The 21,722-nt window shown below is 43.7% G+C and overlaps 1 protein-coding gene across 6 annotated transcripts in view; it reads left to right on the top strand.

The window, feature by feature from the left end:
* Positions 1–21,722, top strand: part of DYM (dymeclin) — a 247,205-nt gene that overhangs the window by 69,346 nt on the left and 156,137 nt on the right. For all 6 annotated transcript variants that reach the window (XM_075185845.1, XM_075185872.1, XM_075185862.1 and 3 more), the window contains exons 9-11: positions 16,918–17,100; positions 19,087–19,265; positions 19,956–20,081. In XM_075185845.1, the coding sequence (XP_075041946.1) occupies positions 16,918–17,100; positions 19,087–19,265; positions 19,956–20,081 (488 nt within the window). The remainder of the gene's footprint in view (positions 1–16,917; positions 17,101–19,086; positions 19,266–19,955; positions 20,082–21,722) is intronic.

A 21,722-nucleotide genomic window follows, 5' to 3' on the forward strand; every position in this document is an offset into this window, starting at 1 on the left:
TTCTCCAGAATATTTTCCCTCAGTTATAAAATACTGTGGTGCTACACCTCAGGGGTGTTTCTTTGTAAATCATGAGGTATAAAGCTTTCCACACAGTGAAAGAAGCCATTTTTTTGTGCTGTGCTAATGTTTGGAAGTGCCTCACGATGTCACCAGTTATTACTGAATTTTGTCCTATTGAACATTGATCCTGCCCACAAAATGGCCGCTCACACTGTGTGTACATGACAAGTTCACTTCAAATCAGTTCTTTTTTGCTCATTATTGTGTCCGGCTCTTATTATGGGTCTTTTCTGTCTTTGAGACGGAGCTTGTTTAATGACCGTGTATTTTGATCAGGCTAATCCTTTAATTTATACATTGCCGAAAGTCCTGCTTCACTATTGTGTGGTAACAACAAGCCGGAGCAGAGCTTTTTAATGATGCTTTTCATCCAAATGGGTTCCAGATATATATGAGTAATTACTGTACACATGTGGCAGGGGATTCCTGGCAATACAATCTTTTTACAATTGTCACCACTTTGTGAGTAAGGGAAACTGCAACCGGTAAATGTTGGCACGGAGTTCAGAGTCCGCTGCTGATCAGCAGTAGGTTAGTCCTTAAAGACGCACGAACACAATATTTCACAAAAGCTTCTAAGAATGTTTGAAATGTACGACAGGTTTGTCTGTACATTTAGTACACTAGAAATTAGAGGTATTTGTGCTAGTTTTCTGCTTGACAAAGCTCACTTGTGACAGAAAAGAGCCGCAAGTAAAGGCCTCTGTCTATTTTTGGGGGAATCACATCGGGAAAATAATGATAAAATGCAGGATGTACACTTGGGTTTTATTATACAACTGTGGCCTCTTGGTTACATTTACAATCCAGTATAAAGGACTCCTCAGACTGTTGGATAGAGATGATGAAGTAGATTCATCTAGGATGGATGCTGTTTATAATCACAGGAACACGACGACAGATACTTGTTGGAGTCAATGAGGGAGTTTATCTTGCAAATTACAAGATAGAGGCAACTGTTGACCGTGGAGTTAAATGCAAAACATTGAGCCACCACGTAGACAGATACACAGACACACACCCCATTCTAAAGAAAGGGGAGAGTGAGGTGCATTCTTTCCAGTAGTCCCGATTATCTGACCCTCCAAGGGGTGTGGCCAATTGGAAAGGGTGTTTGGCGTCACAAGAATGTGTGGAGGCTGGTTTGGGGTGAATGTGGGTGGGGCTTATCTTATACTGATTTTGATTAATCAAATGTGTGCTCTGGAGGTGGCAAAGATGGCAGTGCCTACATAACTTGGGCGGTTTTGAGGGTTTGTTACAATACTGGTAAATTATGTTCACCTACCTGGTACATCTGAATTACTGTCAGCTAATACATTGTTAATCACAGTTTGCATTAATAAAAGAGGGCACAATCTGCCGTAGGGGAAGGAATACACAGTGTCTGTATGGTTAGTTTTATTTTGTAAAGTATAACAACTTTCTTGGTTCCTACACACAATCGCTTGTCCACACTAAGAATAGACAGTAATTCCTGTTTCTCCATAGCCCATAATTCACCTCGGTCACTGTCTCCAGTCTTCTATGTATGTTTCATATATTAGTCCACAACCATTGATATTCTTTAGACAAATGGCAGCAAGAATCTGATTGGTTGCCTTGGCTATATCGCCATTTTCCTGCCCCTGTGAAATTATAAAGTTAGGGAGGGCTTAAGGACAATTTACAAATAACGAAGTAGACTGTAGTTCTCTGTAATACTTTAATAACGGAGGGTATATCGTTTATCTAACGGTCTGCCGTGTAAAGGACATTACCCAGAAGCCTATTCGTCTGGTTTGATTGACTGGTGAATTTGCAGAACGGTGCCCTTGTTTTCAGAGTGGGTTCAGATATGAGTAGAGAATAGTACATTGAGATGTGAGCTGTGAATACTGTGCCAGTACGGTGTGGTTCATTATTGGTTAATGGCTCATGCACTGAGGTAGCATACTTCCCCGATATGTTTGGAAAACCACAAATATTGAAAGCGGATAATGTATTTCAGACCAAAACCTATAGATATACACCAATGTCAATATTATTTGTACGGTGAGTTCGGTCTTGTCCTAACTTGGTGCTCCCATGAGATTAGTCATACCTGCTTGAAACCAGCTTTACGATGCTATAGTTTAAATGTCGTATGTGCCATAGACCTCTTTCACCTAATACGCGCCACCTAAAGTTAGTACATAGCCCTGGCATATTCGTCACTGCCACAGCGTCAGCTGCCCCATGGCATTTGGCTATGAAACTTCTGTAAACACCAGAGTCTAGCAGTGAGTTGTATGGCACACAGACAAATGCCAGGGCACAAAAAAAACAAATGTGGTCCTGTCCAAAGTTAGCATTACATCCCAGGGTTTAATTCCGAAATGCTGTTTCTCATAGTTTTGTTGGAGTGACTGCGGACGTATAAAGCTATTGCCTATCCTGCTGTGACATGGACCCATACCGCCGCACCTCCGTCCTCTCCAGCTCCGCACATATCACAAAACCTATAATGGATGGCTCTGATTATTTCCATTCCAGCCTGAAACCTGAGCGTCACTGGAACCTGCTCAAAATATCACTTGCTAGAGCAAAGCGGGAACGTTGCAGCTCTGGATTGTAGAAGGATCGAGGACGCAGTGCGTGTCATTTCTGAATAATGTTGTGCCATCGAGAAATAAAAACAGCATTATTTGGCAGCATCCCTTGTAAATATTGCCAAGCAGTTTATTTCTCCTGTTTGACATGTATTAAATAGCCCCAGATGTCGTAACCACAAATAAAAGTATGGAAAGATTACCGATCCCAGCTTTTCATTAAAATTATAGAAATGTGGGTGTTGAATAACGACAGAGCAGTTGGGAGGAGAAGTAATAGAAGGGAATTAATCTTGATTCCTGAGTGTCCTCTTCGTGCAGCTAAACAGGACTGCACCCCTTTCTCTAAGTTCATGCAAACAAAATCTGGCTGTATGTACTCAATATACAGGCTTCACCCACACGTATGACCTCAATCATTGTGAAAATGGAAAGCAGAGAGGATATGTAATTATTCATGTCAGTCCTCGCCCCACTGGAGCTTACAATCTAAACTGCATATCGCACACTAGGAGGGTCCATTTTAGCAGAAGCCAATTAACCTACTGTTATGTGTTTGGACTGTGGGAGGAAACCCACAGGGAGAACATACTGATTCCACATAGATAGGGCCCTGGTTGGAATCGAACTCGTGACCCCTAGCACTGTGAAGCAGTGATGCTAACCACTGTGCTACAAGAACCTGTTGTAACTGAAGACAGGTGCGGACAATCAGTATTTCTAAAGCAACAACCTATTCTTCACCTGGTCATTGTCCTGCACTCACAATACGAAACCTGCTGTGATTGTATCAAGGAAATTGTTAACCGTGGTCACAATGGTGTTTTGTTTTTTTTAATGTTTTTTATTTATTTTTTTGATGTTTTTAGCTCCAGCAACGACCCCGAAAATACTTTTCTTGTCACGATGAATCCATGGGTATTTTTTTTTCTTCTTCTCATCTCTGAGTATTTACTTTGGACAAGCTGGCTTATTATGTATTTGGAAATGGCTAACTAAACATCCAAGGGGGGAAAAAGTGATTACAGACGGCACAGGGGACAATCGTAGCAGAAGAGCGAGTGAAAGGGGGGGGAGCTGAGGGAGATTTGGGAATGTGTCCAGTCAGTCAGGAAGTAGCTATGCCAAGGCTCAGAGGCTGGAGCCTCGGTCTAGTCACTGTGGTGCCAGTGATGTACATAGGTCGGTCACAAGACCCTGATATCTTAACTCACCCTGTCATTTCTGTACAGTGCAGTTACACATGGATTAGAGTGCAGACGAGCCAATACTGTGAGTTTATTCAGCAGATACGGAGACCAGCACACATTCTTCTACAGCTTACGTTGTTGTGGGGATTTCAGACGCGGTCCCACACAGCAATCACAGCCCTTTTAGCAGCTAATTATTGGAACTATACAAATCCCGAGTTACAATTTTAAATAAGATGCTTAATTCATGTTTGTGAGAACAAAGGGACTTTATGTAAAAAAAAATATATAAACCCCATATAACTGACTAGTACTGGTTACAGTATTGTCCATTTCAAAGAATTGGTTCATGATTGGTTACACAAGAAGAGATGAGGAATCCCCCCTATCCCACCAGAGGCTGGGTTCATCGATGAATATAGCACTTCACTTGTGCGCTGTTACAGATCTATCAAGGTGTCAGAAAGCTACATATGAGACCTCATGTATACAGACTAAAGCGCACATTACCTACAATAATGCAGATACACAGTGACAGTGAAAGACAACAAGTCAGTGGGTAAATAACTATAAAGACCCAGGTTAAAGCTGCAATGCCACCTAGTAAAATATTCTACTTGTGTTCTCTCCTCCTCTAAGCTGGACCCCTCTGGGTGGTGCTGAGGCTCCTCCATGTTTTGTGATCGGAAGGTTCAGGGATCGTGGATTGTGATTGGTCATCCCGTAAAAGCCTGATAGAGATAATGTGGCACGCCATTGAGAATAAGGGAGAAAAGTAATATAAAATAAATTGCAGATCCAACTGTAACAGGTTAATGTAAAAACAAAATGTGACCTACTCATCCGCCCTCCAGTCTGGAGACCGGCCTCCTGGCGTTCTGGTGAGTCTCACTGCAGCACATTGAGGCATCTGGACAGAGGTCTGGATTGTAATTAAATGGTATCCCCATTGCTCTTCCAAGTTGGCCAAAGAGTTTGCACATACATAAATTGTGGTCAGTCATGACCCTTCTTTTTGCTATTCTGACAGCTGGACCCGGGCTGGTGTCTGCCTTGGCAAGCTGGGCCCCGGCTGGTGTCTGCCATGGCAAGCTGGGCCCGGGCTGGTGTCTGCCATGGCAAGCTGGGCCGGGGCTGGTGTCTGCCATGGCAAGCTGGGCCGGGGCTGGTGTCTGCCATGGCAAGCTGGGCCGGGGCTGGTGTCCGCCATGGCAAGCTGGGCCGGGGCTGGTGTCCGCCATGGCAAGCTGGGCCGGGGCTGGTGTCCGCCATGCAGAGCTGGGCCGGGGCTGGTGTCCGCCATGCAGAGCTGGGCCGGGGCTGGTGTCCGCCATGCAGAGCTGGGCCGGGGCTGGTGTCCGCCATGCAGAGCTGGGCCGGGGCTGGTGTCCGCCATGCAGAGCTGGGCCGGGGCTGGTGTCCGCCATGCAGAGCTGGGCCGGGGCTGGTGTCCGCCATGCAGAGCTGGGCCCGGGCTGGTGTCCGCCATGCAGAGCTGGGCCCGGGCTGGTGTCCGCCATGCAGAGCTGGGCCCGGGCTGGTGTCCGCCATGCAGAGCTGGGCCCGGGCTGGTGTCCGCCATGCAGAGCTGGGCCCGGGCTGGTGTCCGCCATGCAGAGCTGGGCCCGGGCTGGTGTTCGCCATGCAGAGCTGGGCCCGGGCTGGTGTCCGCCATGCAGAGCTGGGCCCGGGCTGGTGTCCGCCATGCAGAGCTGGGCCCGGGCTGGTGTCCGCCATGGCAGAGCTGGGCCCGGGCTGGTGTCCGCCATGGCAGAGCTGGGCCCGGGCTGGTGTCCGCCATGGCAGAGCTGGGCCCGGGCTGGTGTCCGCCATGGCAGAGCTGGGCCCGGGCTGGTGTCCGCCATGGCAGAGCTGGGCCCGGGCTGGTGTCCGCCATGGCAGAGCTGGGCCCGGGCTGGTGTCCGCCATGGCAGAGCTGGGCCCGGGCTGGTGTCCGCCATGGCAGAGCTGGGCCCGGGCTGGTGTCCGCCATGGCAGAGCTGGGCCCGGGCTGGTGTCCGCCATGGCAGAGCTGGGCCCGGGCTGGTGTCCGCCATGGCAGAGCTGGGCCCGGGCTGGTGTCCGCCATGGCAGAGCTGGGCCCGGGCTGGTGTCCGCCATGGCAGAGCTGGGCCCGGGCTGGTGTCCGCCATGGCAGAGCTGGGCCCGGGCTGGTGTCCGCCATGGCAGAGCTGGGCCCGGGCTGGTGTCCGCCATGGCAGAGCTGGGCCCGGGCTGGTGTCCGCCATGGCAGAGCTGGGCCCGGGCTGGTGTCCGCCATGGCAGAGCTGGGCCCGGGCTGGTGTCCGCCATGGCAGAGCTGGGCCCGGGCTGGTGTCCGCCATGGCAGAGCTGGGCCCGGGCTGGTGTCCGCCATGGCAGAGCTGGGCCCGGGCTGGTGTCCGCCATGGCAGAGCTGGGCCCGGGCTGGTGTCCGCCATGGCAGAGCTGGGCCCGGGCTGGTGTCCGCCATGGCAGAGCTGGGCCCGGGCTGGTGTCCGCCATGGCAGAGCTGGGCCCGGGCTGGTGTCCGCCATGGCAGAGCTGGGCCCGGGCTGGTGTCCGCCATGGCAGAGCTGGGCCCGGGCTGGTGTCCGCCATGGCAGAGCTGGGCCCGGGCTGGTGTCCGCCATGGCAGAGCTGGGCCCGGGCTGGTGTCCGCCATGGCAGAGCTGGGCCCGGGCTGGTGTCCGCCATGGCAGAGCTGGGCCCGGGCTGGTGTCCGCCATGGCAGAGCTGGGCCCGGGCTGGTGTCCGCCATGGCAGAGCTGGGCCCGGGCTGGGGTCCGCCACGCAGTGCAGATCCCCTCTCTCTGGGTGCAGGCTGGTTTTAGACTCGCCGCCTCCCTTTGTCTTATGCATAACACACAAAAGGAGCCCCCAAACCATAGACTCACACACCCTAGTAAAACAAGCCTGCAGTGATTATTGGAAACTTGAATTATTTTTAAATCTGCTAGAACTGCATCAGTCTTTACAGCAAAGTTGCTCAGTTTTACATTTTTTGGCATCCGGTTGCAATGTTTTTAGTCAGGACCAGCATATGGTATGGTGGCTTTCCAATTTCAGGTAATTGGTGACTATGAAGTCTTCCAGGTTTCTGTCCTGAAGGATGTGATAGACAAATTGTCCACGTTGGCTCGTAGACCGCGCTGCCTAATTAACCGAGGCTTCGTTTTCTGAGGAGATTGCTACTTTAGTCAGAGCCCTATAACCAGTTCATACAACAACAAAAATACAGCTTTCCCTCTTGGTTTAGGAAAGTGCTCATGTCAGCAGAAGACTATTTCAGACACTGAAAACACAGGAAACAGATCTTAAAAATAGGACACGACTGTTAAGCTGAAATTGTCACCGTCTGCTTTGTGCTTTGTCAACTGTATACAGTAAATTTCCATTTGTGAATTCAGACTATTAGGAACTAAACTACTAGTTAATAATATAATCGGTATGTAATCAAATACGCACACGCACACGCACACGCACACAATGGCACATTCAGAAAAGTCCTTTAACCCATAACTAGATATTGTCTTTTATTAGTCTACTAGAGATGCTCAGGCTCGGTTCCCCAAGAACCGAAAACACCTGAACTTGGCAGATCCGAGTACTGAGCCGAGTTGGCTCGGTACTTTCGCGCTTTTTTGGATTTGAAAGCGAGGCAGAACGTCATCGTTACGTCGTCGGATCTTGTAATTTTTGGATTCCTTTTTAAAATCCAACATAACGGTGGGAGGGAGGGTGGATCCAAGGACAATTCCATCTTGCACCATTTTTCTTTTCTGCCACTGCTGTGTGCCAATGTGTCCATAGATGTGCTAGGTACAGCCGTGTGTTTGTGTCATTGCTCTGTCGCTTACCATCCAGCCAGGTCGCTGCAGTATTTGTTTGAAAGTGTATGAAAATAATATTGTGACCTGTGAGGTGGTCAAAATTGACTGCAAATGATGGGAAATTTAGTGTTATTGAGGTTAATAATAATGTAGGAACAAAAAAAGAGCAATCCAAAACCAGCTCACCGGGGTCAGTGAGCATCTCTAACTTATACATGGCCGCTGATTATTTGCTATGTTACTACTGTTCTTAGCGGCATGTCTTTAAATACGACTACAAAGAGGTTTTTTTTGTTGAGGGGGAGGGGGGGGGGGGGGGTTTGGATGAAAGTTAGCGAACATTAACAGTGGCTGATTTCTGCCTTCTAAAATTTGTGCTAGAACTTCTCCTCTATTCCGGTCAACCATTGATTAATTCATATATTTTGATGTCTTCATAAATGGGGCACGTGGTGTGGGAACTATATATCTTTTCTTTTTGGTTTAGTCCTTTATGTACATGAGTCACCTTTTTGTGTCTGCACAAGTGGTTCTTACTGATTGGTGACACTTGTGACCACTGTTCTACAGGTATCAGTGTAGATATTGAGGTGTTGTCCATGGCAACCAATAAGACTCCTTTTTTCTTGTACGGTTTAGAAAGTGAAAGCCGACGTTTGATTGGTTAATATGGGCAACACCTCCTTTCCTGCAATTTCCTGTAGAACAGTTTCCCTAAGTGTCCCCATCAGGGCAGAGCTTACACTTAATACATTACGTTGCTCCATCATAGTAACTCCCTTACATGTCTGAGCCCTCCGGTGGAGCCATCCCTGGCCTGAGTACTGGGAATATCCCTCCATCACTGAGACTCCGCCCTAACATTATGGAAACTGCACGGTTCACACTCAAGAGCGACATTAACTTTTTCCTACCACAAGCGAATAAACACTTTCCCAACATCTCACTTTATTTTGGCATTCCCATCAATGTGTCTTTGGAAATATCCCCCTTTTTCCTTTCAAACAGAAACTGCATTCATTACAAAACTCCAAATATTGTCTTTGATCTGCTTCGTGCATGGTAATAGTAAAATCCCAGCCCACAACACTGCAGAAGTTTACTGCTTATTAAACCTCCCCTATCCGAACACATGGCCGGTATTCTTCATGTCAGCCCTGAGTATGAACATTCTGTGTTCTATTCTCTTCTATCCACCGTACGTCCTGGACGGTTCGTTCCTTTACTGCTACAAGAACAGCCGGTCACCTCGTTCATTGCACCTAGATCTCTATTCGTTCTCGTTCACTTCCCGATTTCTTCAGTCTACACTAAACGCAGGAGAAAGTGACCATTTATGTGCTGTGGATGGATGATTGTTAGATTTCAAAACAGATTTAAATCTTGGTTGCTAAAAAAGTAACATTACCTAGCAGGGTGTAAGTTATAGCAGTCAGACATTTGAGAGATGGATCTAATCACTAACTGGTAGCTTTGGTTTAGTGCAGACTATAGATAGTTGTAGTTTTTGGACAGAAAGTGTCATTACCAGTGATTAACACCCAAGCAGAAATGCCAAGTCGTGTCTACTTACCTGCCCATGTGATATCACATAGTAAATCCATTCTGTGCTCGTTGGCGCGCTACCTTCCGTTAGGCAGGATGGTACCGTTACCTCTCCTTTATGTGATGCGGTATTAACATAATGTCATACCAAGTGGATCTTGTCATATTCTACGCAGTCATTCAGCAAATCTGTCCTCCCTTTCTGCCACTGTTACTTTCTTAGCTATCAGACCTGGTTACTATTCTCTTGGAAATACACAATACCGGACAATTGTAAAAATTGTCAAAATCCAAGTGCTGGTTTAAGAAATGTCATATAGCATGCAGCCTGAATGCTGCAAAGAGTTAAAAAAACAAAACAAAACATGAGCCCTGTTTAATCCCTGGGACAATTAGCAGAGAATACCTACTTCTGCACTGACCATTTTTATAAATGACCCCCACATAACACAATGTGTGACCTGACATAGGACAAATGCACTAACACAAGATCTTTTGAAAATTGTCTGCTCTGTGGGTGCTGACAATGGACTTATTATCTCTTATTTATAAGGCACCACAAAAGTTCTTTAACAGATTTTTGTTTTGTTTTTTAACAGATAAGCTCCGCTCCATTTTCATGCTAATTTGCAAGGGGCGCACCCTGTTTTATAAGTATGGTGTCATAATCCGAGATTGATTATTCCCCGAAGTACTTTAATAAATGCCTCTAGTTGTGTTGTAGTTGTGCAGATGTTTTTATCTTGTATATGTTTCTTCAGAATCTTACAATTTGAAAGAGAGGAAATTCAAATTGCATTTTCAATTATAACTATGATATACCTAAGGGGCAGCATTTTTTCTGTTTGTTCACCAGTTTTCTTAAATGTCCCTCTTTACCGCAAATGTAAAAGCAGGATTATAGTTCCTGCAAATTTGATAAATATCTCTGCAAGTGCACCAAGAGGTCAGGAGGATGTCCTTGTGGCTTGTTAATCGCCCGCTGTATGTTCTATCAGAGCAACATTCAGCGCAGAGCAAACAGCTGTTCATATAGGGTTCATTACTATGTGCACTGTGCTAGAGCAACCAACCAGCAATTAGCTTTTATCTGCCTAGTGCAAGTTGCACAATGAAAGAAACGGTCTGATTGGTTGCTGAGGTTCTATGCAAATTTAGCACCTGAATGCAATGTTAGTAATGCAATGACTGAGTAGAATCACAGCGTATTCTGCTAAAAAATATAGGTTTATTATTAGCAATTATTTATATCGTACCTATATATTATACAGCACTTTGCAGAGAATAGTTAATCATTCACATCAGTCCCGGAGCCAGTGAGCTTACAATCTATGTTCCCTACCACAGTGATACATACACACCAAGGTTAATTTAGTTGGCAACCAATTACCCTATCGGTATGTGGCAGGAATCCGGAGCACTCGGAGGAAACCCACGTGAACATGGGGAGAACATACAAACGGCACACAGAATTTGCGAAGCCATGACCCCAGCACTTTGAGGCAGCAATGCTAACCACTGTGTCACCATGCTGATATATGTGTTGTGGTCTGCAGTAACCCGTCGGCAAACCAGAAGTTATAGTCCAGTTATTTTAATTCATTATTTTTCACGGATTTCACAATCCTCAGGTTGTGTGCACACGTATAAAACCAAACACTTTAGTATAGTGAAAAAAAATCCCTTGAATGATTGTCTACTGGTTTATTTTGCATTTCCACATCTTGAAGTATTGCTTTGTTTTACTTTCAGTCCTAGTTGTGTTGGAACCTTCAGAAATATTGTATTTCTGCCAGATAGAAGTAAATATTGTTATGTTATTTTAGCAATATGAAACATTGGCAACTCCAGAGCTCTTGGACCTAGGTCAAGTCGAGAAATATCTGACTTTTTTTTTTTTTTAACATGAAAAGAGCTTAGTTTAATTCATGTAAACAACATCTCTTATTTCACTGTTAGTTGGCAGCGTTCTGTGATGAAGAGACGGAATGAGGGGGCTGCGCAGGAATGAATCCCCAAAATCCCTCCCTCAATCGTTTTGACGAGGAATTTTCAGATAAATGAATGCTATTAAGTGGTATTTACCGATCAATATGACAAATGTTAAGATGAAAAGCGGCCTCTTCTGACCGTTGGTCTGCTGTATTCACACGGACACTTTTTATTTATTTATTTATTTATTTATTTATTTTTTAAAGTTCCCTCTATTTAGTTCTGTATGGAAGCAAATTCTTTGACAAAGACTAAGGGATAGATTTACTAAGCTGCGGGTTTGAAAAAGTGGAGATGTTGCCTATAGCAACCAATCAGATTCTAACTGTCATTTTGTAGTATGTACTAAATAAATGACAGCTAGAATCTGGTTGCTATAGGCAACATCTCCACTTTTTCAAAGTAACTTTGAACCTTGGCAAAACCATGTTACAATACAAGAGGTGCAAATTAGTTTATTATATCGCAAATGAGATAAATACTGGCTGTTTTGTCATGTAGCACACAAATACTTGATAGCGTTATTTTTACACTGACATTTGAAGTTGATCTAGGACATGCCCCACTCCAACTATAAATCTGTCCCCACATTTTAAATTTACACCTCCCCCCCCCCCCCCCCCTCCAATGCAACATGGTTTTACCAAGGTGCAAAGTTACTCATTTTTTTTTCTTTACTTTCCTTAATGAATCAGGTCCAGTGTGTTTGTGGCAGTTACTTTTCTATTTTCATATTTTAGTGTCCTTTATGGCCTGTCGTACACACACACAGATAGGGGCATACAATCAATATACGGAGGCTTTTAGACATCAACACTGGTCAGATGAGTGGCCGATTGTTTGACTCATCAAAAGTTAGTTTACACACTGGGCTTCTGCATAAAGGCAATACATTCCCATCAATACCCGTAGCACATGCTGCTGATATGAAAGAGATCTATGAAAATATGAAGTTGCTGTTAGAAAAAATCCAGTATAAAAAAAATATAACTGGGATATATATGGTGAATTGAAGGTTATTGATTGGTTTGCACCTTGGGTACACTAAATTCTGCTGTTTCTTGTGTGAATGTGACGGCAGGGATAGGAGGTCTCACTACATTATAAAACAACGGCCTACACATGAATCTCTTATTCCTGGGCAGAAAAATGTCTTAAATACCCCTTTAGTGGATCCTGAAAAAGTGTATTTACCTCCCCTGCATATTAAACTAGGACTGATGAAACCGTTTGTAAAAGCAATTGATAAAAACGCTGCTGCATTTATGCATTTGAAATCTAAATTTCCAAAAGTAAATGATGCAAAATTTAAAGAGGGAATTTTTATAGGGCCACAAATAAGATCAGTTATTGATGATGGAAATGTTCAGGAACTGTTAAATCCACTGAACAAAGTAGCCTGGTTGTCGTTCAAAGATCTCTGTTCTTGTTTTCTTGGAAATTATAAAGCAGAAAACTATGGTGATCTAGTGATTTTATACAAAGATGCAACATGTTTTTAAAACTTGACTTGTTGGACCCCCACCTAGACTTCTTCCCAGAAAGCCTTGGGGCTGTCAGTGATGAGCACGGCAGGCGTTTCCATTAGCAGATTTCTATCATTGGAAAAGAGGTACCAAGACCAATGCAGTTGGAACTGCTGGCTGACTATTGCTGGACCACGAAGAGAGCCACTAAAATATGCCTGAAAATCATCTACAACTTTTTAGGTCAGCCCGAATGTGGGGTGTATTTATCATTTAGACTTATGTAAGTACTAAATGTAAAAAACTTTAAATGTATGTCGCAAAGATACCCCTGTCTGATGGAAACAATCTTAATGCATACTCAAATTCAGTACGAAAGAAACATTTAAATTCGGTTCTGTCTTATATCACATTAGTATGTATGCGCCAGCGATCATGTCCAAAGCTCCATCGTATTGAATTTATTTTTATTAAACACTAAAAATCTCTGTACACGATGGAACGATGTTGGACAAATCCTGCAGTGTGTACGCCCTCAGGACCAGCAGTGTCCATAGATCTATATGGAATTTGCAGGGTCACAATCTTTTCAGCCGATGATTATGAGAGATGAAGAGCACAGATCTGAAGTTATCTACTGTTTGATATGGGGCACTCCTGATGCATATCACTTGAGGCTCCGTGTTCAAGGTCCTGTGCCTGATCTGTTCACCAATTGTGGTGAGAAACTCAAGGAAACATGTTTATTCTTACAAACATTTTTTTTTTTTAAATCTAGTAACCAACCTGAGCAAAAAAGTTAATGGGCATATATAACTTTTATTCTATATAATAAAAGTTAAATATTAAATATTACATTATTTTCTGTTCTGGTTGCCTACTACTGAAAAGGTGTTTGTAAAAATATTTTTTTTTGTAGTTTGTACATTCCCTCTGTTTGCATGGGTCCCTCCCGGTGCTCAGGTTTTTTCTAAGAGTCCAAAAACATACTGGTAGGCTACTTGACTGCTGACAAAATTAACCCTAGTGTGTGTGCGTGAAGTAGGGGATTTAGATTGTAAGCTCCATTGGGACAGAGACTGAGCGCTGCGTAATTGGTGACGCCATATAAATAAAAGATAATAAATGTGTAAGTACTGCAATAATTTATCCTTAAATCTGGCTATCTAGCTACTCACTCCTGTAGGCTTCTGGGGTGGTACACTTTTATTTTGGATTCTGACTGGGAGTCCCGCGTTCTGAAGTTTGACATGTTTGGGATCTGTTAACCATCAGTTAGACTATGCATTGTCCATCCAGTATCCACACATTTCATGTTCCATATCTCACAGCATCACGTGACCAGGTCATTGAGCAGTTTAGCAACACACATGATCAAGCGCTGCGCTGGTGCTCCAGATTGGGATCCTGACCATCCATTCTTGGTCTTCCAGGTTGAACGCTGCTCCAGACGTAGAGCGGTGGGGCGTGGTGGTGTTCAGCTTTTTTGCTCCATAGTAATTAAATCAGATTGGTATTTGACCCAAGTGTGACTAGCTGGCATTTGTTAGGGGCAACTTGGTTGAATTGCAGAATATCTGTGTGTGGACCGCAATAGAGCCGTGTCCACCTTTTAACTAATCCCTTTGAGATGGTTTCAATTTATTTCTAATGAATAGACTGTTTTACCATCCTGCCACCATTTACGAGGTATAGTGTATAGAGCAGCTGCCTGGTGAAATTGAATGTTGAAATTGGGTAATCGGTCTAACAAGGGACACAGTATATTCTTAGACAGACAGCCACTGACGGATCAAAACTCTATCCAGAAATTAGTGTATGGGGTTCTAAGCTCGGAGTGCTTAGTCCTATTAAGGCTGAGACCACTGGGACTATATTCAGCTCTGTAAGTGTACTTGGTGATGGCCGCTGTTTCTGAAGTCGTCCCTCTTGGTTGTGCAGGATATGTAAGCGCAGTGGAATGTTTTTCCTTGCATGGCACATTTTACAGGCTGTGAAGGGCAGCTCACTAGATTTCTGCATGACCTCATCATCTCTTGTTTGTTGTACAGCTGATTTTGGGTGGGACCCTTTGGCTTCAGTCTGGGGACTTCATTTTCTAGAGTAATTGTTTGAAATATTCACCTAGGGGGACTTGAAAACTGTGTACTTCATCTCTGATGGAATCTAATGTTAAACGGGTTAATCAAGTGTGCGAAACACCAGCTCAAAGGATCACTGGTATCTACATCAGTGGAATTTTAGCTTTGACAGGTCTCAGGAGATATACCAGAGGAGGCATTGGTAAATTGTATTTTTTAATATAGTCCAGTTAGAAAGGCGAAAGTATCTTAAATATTGCCACAGCATAAGCCGCTTGATATTTCTGTTTTAAAGGGCACAGAGCTGTCTCAACTGATGTAGGTGGTGGTACAGTTTTATATCGGACATCCCTTCCTATGACATTTGTGTTCTCTTCACCTTCCTCGTTCTGCATTGTATTCTTGATCATCTACTTGTACAGATACAGACTGCAGATGACGGCTTACAAATGTAGTGAAGGCGAGGCTTCCACGATTGTAGTAATTAAGTATACTGTGATGTTGCTTGCTTAGGGTCCTGTGATAACATTATGACCAGGCCTTATTTTTTTGACAGTTCTCTATCCCCTAGTCTCTGGGGTTGCACCACGTCTCTGGGTTACACTGGCCCTCTTCATTTCACCCTCCCCAATCTCTGATTCTTCAAGCAGTTGTTCTTTGTACAGAAGCCTACGCCCTGTGCTGTTGTGAAGTCTGGGACTTCCTTTCATCCATGTGTACAGTAACACTTCACAAAATTCCAGTTATCATTTGGCATCAGCCATGTGGCTAGCTCATCTGAACTGTAACCCCCTTTATATCCTGCATGTCTGTCTATCCCAGGCCAAAGGAGGGGGATATATAACCACTTCTATCCAATCAGAGAGTCAGAATGCTTCTATCAGCACAGAGTATTTCAGGAGGTCAGTGTGCTGTGGTTTGTACAGGACAGTATGACTGTAGGCAGGCAACAAGCCACAGACTGAGATAAAGGAAGGAGTAGTAATAAAGTAATGAATGTCAGGATCCTGTCACTTATGTGGGATCTGTATGGAAAGTTAATGATAACCGGTTCTCCCAGGAGTTTGTGAGCGATGTCCTCTCTTCCTTTGTACAGCATTGTGGAATATGCTGGTGCTATATGTAGTTCTAGAATTTTGTGCAGAACCATATGCATTTCCCTCCGGGCTTGCTGCTTGATAAAAGCAAAAATCTGTTGATATCAACCATTTATATGTTCTCCTTTTCTAACAAGTTTGTTGATTGTAATGTCATATCTGGTAAGAGTGACTCTACCAATTTAACAGAATGGAGACCTTGGACCCACATCTGCTTTTATTTCCATTTCTCCTCTACTTCAGCTTTGTACAGAACAACATAGAGGAAGATACCCACAAGTAGTAATGGATTGATTGTGCCCATGGGCACTTTACAGGCACTGATGTCAGAGCAAGCACTGGGGAAAGTAGAGGCTGATGTCAGAGCAAGCACTGGGGAAAGTAGAGGCTGATGAGAGAGCTGGTACTGGGGAAAGTAGAGGCTGATGAGAGAGCTGGTACTGGGGAAAGTAGAAGCTGATGAGAGAGCTGGTACTGGGGAAAGTAGAGGCTGCTGAGAAAGCTGGTACTGGGGAAAATAGAGGCTGATGAGAGAGCTGGTACTGGGGAAAGTAGAGGCTGATGAGAGAGCTGGTACTGGGGAAAGTAGAGGCTGATGAGAGAGCTGGCACCGGGGAAAGTAGAGGCTGATGAGAGAGCTGGCACCGGAGAAAGTAGAGGCTGATGAGAGAGCTGGTTCATTCTGACTAAAGTTAATTAGCGCTGTATGGTTCTCGATATAGAACTAGATATAAAGGTTATATCAGAGCAGGACAAGTGAATGGACATGTACGTCATACTCAGTGGAGACATGCGTTCTGTTGGCTGACACAATATTGATGAGACGATAGCCTGCCTGTTCATGCAGTGCCTCATGCCTTACTGATATCACTGATCACTGTGTTATTAAGCATTACAAAACGCTTATAATTTATAGCCCAGAACAGGGTCCGTGATAGGGCCTTCTCTGCCTAATCCCAAGCATTGGTCCTGTTTAGATACTGCTAAATATTAAACACTCTATAGAAAACATTAAATGCTCCGAGTAGTACTGTGATTCTGTAACATATTCACTAATATGGACTGATTATTGATTTTCAGGTGGATTATGGACTGTTTTAACCCTAGGTGGAGTGGGGAGCAAACCAGCACCCTTACAGGACCAGTCCTCGCCTCTTGCAAACCAGAGTCTGCTCCTACTGCTGGTTCTTGCCAACTTAACCGACGCACCAGACTGTCCCAATCCTTTCCGAGAGGCTATCATGTCCTTCAGAAACACACAAGGTATGTCCCATCACCGTAATAACCAGAGACCAGAGCCAAGATGCATGTACAAATGGTAGGACTTCATTTTAGATTGCAAACTGGAGCATGGAGGTCGCCTCACTCTGTTTCATTGGTAGTTATTGTAAATAGAGATTTTTTTTGTAGTAGAAATAAAACATGTGTATTTGACTAAATTGTTCTTGTTTTTTTCCTGGAAAACAAATAATAATTTTAAACTTTTTATGTATTTTGACATCCTTGACAAAGATTTTGTTTAATGCTAAACATTAAGAAGTTCTAATTTAAAGGAAAATCAGTCTTTCCTACTTTTATTGAACACGGCTTAATAAAATACACTATTAAAAAAAAAATCTTCAACTTTATTTTTTTTACAAAAAAAAAAAAACATTTTATAGGCTGACCCAGTGTTTTGTTTGTTACTGTAATATTAACCATGATCTCTTCAGTTACTTCCTCTGGCTGTACAGCGCTCTGGAATACGTTGGTGCTGCATAATATAATAAACGTAATATAGTTAGACAAGCCTAAAAAATGTTGGGCGTTAAATACATTTCCAGCATTATTCATCTATTGGCAGTTATTGAAGACCGTGCAGTACAATATACAGGTCCCCAGACATGTGCTACCTGACTGCTGTACGTGACAATAATACTTCTACAATATACCTATACCACATAAGATCTCCCAGTAACATTCTTCTGTGTCTTCATATCCGTACATTTACAAATGCCCCCCTAATACCAGGGCTATGGCATGTAAGTATCTATCTGAAGCTGATCTTTGGTGTTACTTTCTAGATGAACGGCCTGTTCTCTGTAACGGAGATTAGAGTGACTGAAGGTGTTTTATTCATCAGATAGCAGAAAATGTACCTGCAGCCCATGTTGTTGTGTGTTAGCAGAGTGGTCGAAACTGCAAAATCTCTGGGTATATTTAATACACTGATTATACACATCCAGGCAGAAGTCAGTTGTGACATATGAATACAACTGATTGTATTGGGGTTTATTTAGGTGCAGCTTAAAAAAGGGATTGAAGACGTATACAGTCTCTTACTGCTTTTGATAACTTACTAAAATACTAATATAATTACTAATAAGTTTGACTTGTTTCTCCAAAACTGATACTCCTGTTTGAAGGAATAATGCATCAACTACTAAAATGCCATGGCATTGTGTCACCTCTGGGTTCTGTGCATTCATAAGGTCATTGAAGTCCTTGATGACTTCTAATCTCTTCATATTTCTTGTTGCTTAATTCCATATGTATTACAGGTAGGTTTTGGAAATAATTCCATTTACTTGGTCCGGTTTAGTTCTATAAAGGATTTAGATTTCAACTAATTTGTGTATCATTGTGTAATATGTAATGTGTCACAGAAATTGTTAAGGTGCGTTTTTGAGCCAGGGTCTGTGGGCCTTATTGTATGCACTCTTCATCTTATCTGGGAGGTTCTTGGTTTTGACGTGGATGAGGATCGAAAAGCTTGTTGTAGCCAATCCGATCATCAGAATGTTCACAACAGTGCAAAGTATTTGAGTAAATGTGTGATCTTGTAGGAGGCAGTGGCCTGTACACCCATGTGATTGTGTTAGTGAGGACAGGGCTGTATGTGACAGGGACAGTGACATGATGTGAGGAGGGGAATGGAGGCAGCATGAAGCCACATGCTGAGAGTTATATAGTGGAAGGAGCAGGGTCCCCAGCAGCACAGAGTATATCAGGAGATGAGTGATGTGTTAGTGAGGACAGGACTGCATGTGACTGGGGCAGTGACATGATGTGAGGAGAGGATTGGAGGCAGCAGGAAGCCACAGAATGAGAGTTATATAGTGGAAGGAGCAGGGTCCTCCAGCAGCACAGAGCAATGATTTAAGTGCCTCATATCGCTACTCTCTCACACTGCTACAGAAACTCCCCTGTATATGAAACTTTATACATCTAAATTGCTGTTTTTATTTATTTTTGTTTTTATTTCCCCAGACAGCTCTGTTCCACCCAGCCCAAGTCCTCACTCATTCCAGATAAATTTCAATAGTCTGTATACTGCGCTGTGTGATCAGCAGAAGTCTGACCAGGCCACGCTGCTCCTCTATACGCTGCTGCATCAGAACAGCAATGTCCGGACATACATGTTGTCTCGGACGGATACAGAAAGCCTCGTAAGTATCTCCGCTCATTCATTTAATGGACTATAGTCAGAACTACACCTTTCATATATTGAGTAACACTAAATATAAGTGAATATTGTGGTTTATATTACTATAAAAATAGTTCTTAATGTATTATTTTGTGATGGTTTTGGGGTTCGTCTGGTTTTGTGTAATAGGACTTGTCAGGTTATGTAAAACACATGTGCGCTGAGTTTTCGTTTGGCTCTGTTCTTAGCACACACACAGTCTCCCCCATGATATCTGACAACGATGACATGAGCATATAACAGCCTGGTCAGCCAGTGACTACATCCAGGCTCCAGCAGGCAATATTGACATCTATAAGAAGGGCCGGGGTGTTTATCGGGAATATTGGTCAGATCCCCACGTTGGCTAAAACTTGCTCCGCAGTCTGTCACCTTCAAGCCGGGCTTTTATTAAAAATACTTACTTGCTGTTTTTTTTGGCTATGAGCACATATACAAGTGTGTGCACCTACGTATAAAGTCCAGCTGGTCCTCATGGTCTCCTGTGTCTGACCGGAATTAATCTGTGGCATCAGGAAGTGTGTATCCAGCTGTAGTCAGGCTGGATGCCCTCCACAGGTATTACAGTGATGTACAGTTGTATTGAAGTATGTGTAACATTCTATATCCTACTGTCTACGTTACACTAATACTTACATGGTCTGGTCTGAAGGTGCTGCCTATACTGGAGATTTTGTACCATGTTGAAGAACGGAATTCCCACCATGTTTACATGGCTCTCATCATTCTGCTCATCTTGACCGAAGATGATGGCTTCAACCAGTCTATTCATGAAGTGGTAAGACTTTTATCTCTCTGAGTGGATGATAGACTATTGAGTAATGAATGTATAACATTTTCTAACAGTCTTTTTTTAAGCTTCTTTGAAGTCCCGCTCTCAGTCTTATGAAATCAATCTCAATGCAGTATGTTAGGCGGGTGGCCTAGTATATATGTGAAATATAACAGCATAGGGAAAAATGTTGGCTATCTCAATGTGCCTCACAGCTGCTTCTTTCACCGTACCTGCTGCCTGTGTGCCTCACAGCTGCTCCCTTCACCATACCTGCTGCCTGTGTGCCTCACAGCTGCTCCCTTCACCATACCTGCTGCCTGTGTGCCTCACAGCTGCTCCCTTCACCATACCTGCTGCCTGTGTGCTTTACAGCTGCTGCTCCCTTCACCATACCTGCTGCCTGTGTGCCTCACAGCTGCTGCTCCCTTCACCATACCTTCTGTCTGTGTGCCTCACAGCTGCTCCTTTCACCATACTTGCTGTCTGTGCCTTACAGCTGCTGCTCCCTTTACTATTACCTGCTGTCTCTGTGTACACACTTACATATGTATGTTATCTGCTTAATGTGGTAACAGGTCTGAAGATATAAGGCCACTATATAACATTAATATATATCATAGGTTATTGACGAGAGAGAATGCCCATTAGTAAGTGTTTATGTAGAATGATGTCACTTGCCCTTTCAGAAGGCCAGTTTTGCCTTGATTTATTTTTTGCTGTGTCAGATGGTTCCAATGTGTGCGGCTCACAGCACATCAGCCTTTTATTGGAAATAAATCTGTTTGCATTTTAAAAAAATAATAATAATGGCTTTACTTCTGCTGAATTGTTTAAATGACTGTTATATTGCAGAGTATCAGGCGCTCTTTGAAAGTTCTTTCCCAGAGACACCTGATTGTTACAGTAAATTAATACTTTAATAAAGCAGTACAGGAACAAGACTGTGTCTAGTTTGTTGGAAGCTGCTTTTCTGGTGGGTTAATGGTGCTTTGGGCTGAGTGATGCGAAGTGAATGCAGCATCACTTTCATTAAGTCGCGCGTGTAGTAAAATATTAAAGATTTATTACATTGTATAGGCTGGTTGTAGAGAGAGGAGACGTCCCTTGCACTGAGCCTCAAACCTACAGAGTTATTATTGCTTGGGCAATTTGTAGCCGTCCTGCTGCTGTAGAACTACAAGTCCCAGCATGCTATGTCAGAATCTGAAACCTCATCATTGATATTGCAATCTGTCATTTATTTAATCAGATTCTACTTGTCTGTTATTAGGGATAGGTACACACTGAAGAATTTTCTGACTGACGTGTTATCTACAACGCTTTTATGAACGTCTGAAGGTCCGATCGGTCGGGTGATTCATGCGTACACCCTGAGACCATTTACCTTCAGATCTGTGCTCTTCATCTGGTCCTATAGTCGTTTAGAGAATGACAGCACAAAAGTCACTCATTCCGCCTTGTTATAGCTATCCACATGTCCTTAAGAATTTTGATAGCTTCTGTGATTCTGTAACAAAATATTCAGTCTTGGAACGAACGAAAAACTATTCCATCTACAGCACTCTCTACATTTAGTCACCGGGACATGTTCATTGCTGGCTGAAAAGAACATGACTCTGTAAACTCTATGGAGAGCGTGAGTGT

Source organism: Mixophyes fleayi, chromosome 1, assembly GCF_038048845.1.
Source record: "Mixophyes fleayi isolate aMixFle1 chromosome 1, aMixFle1.hap1, whole genome shotgun sequence".
NCBI classification, from domain to species: Eukaryota; Metazoa; Chordata; class Amphibia; order Anura; family Limnodynastidae; genus Mixophyes; species Mixophyes fleayi.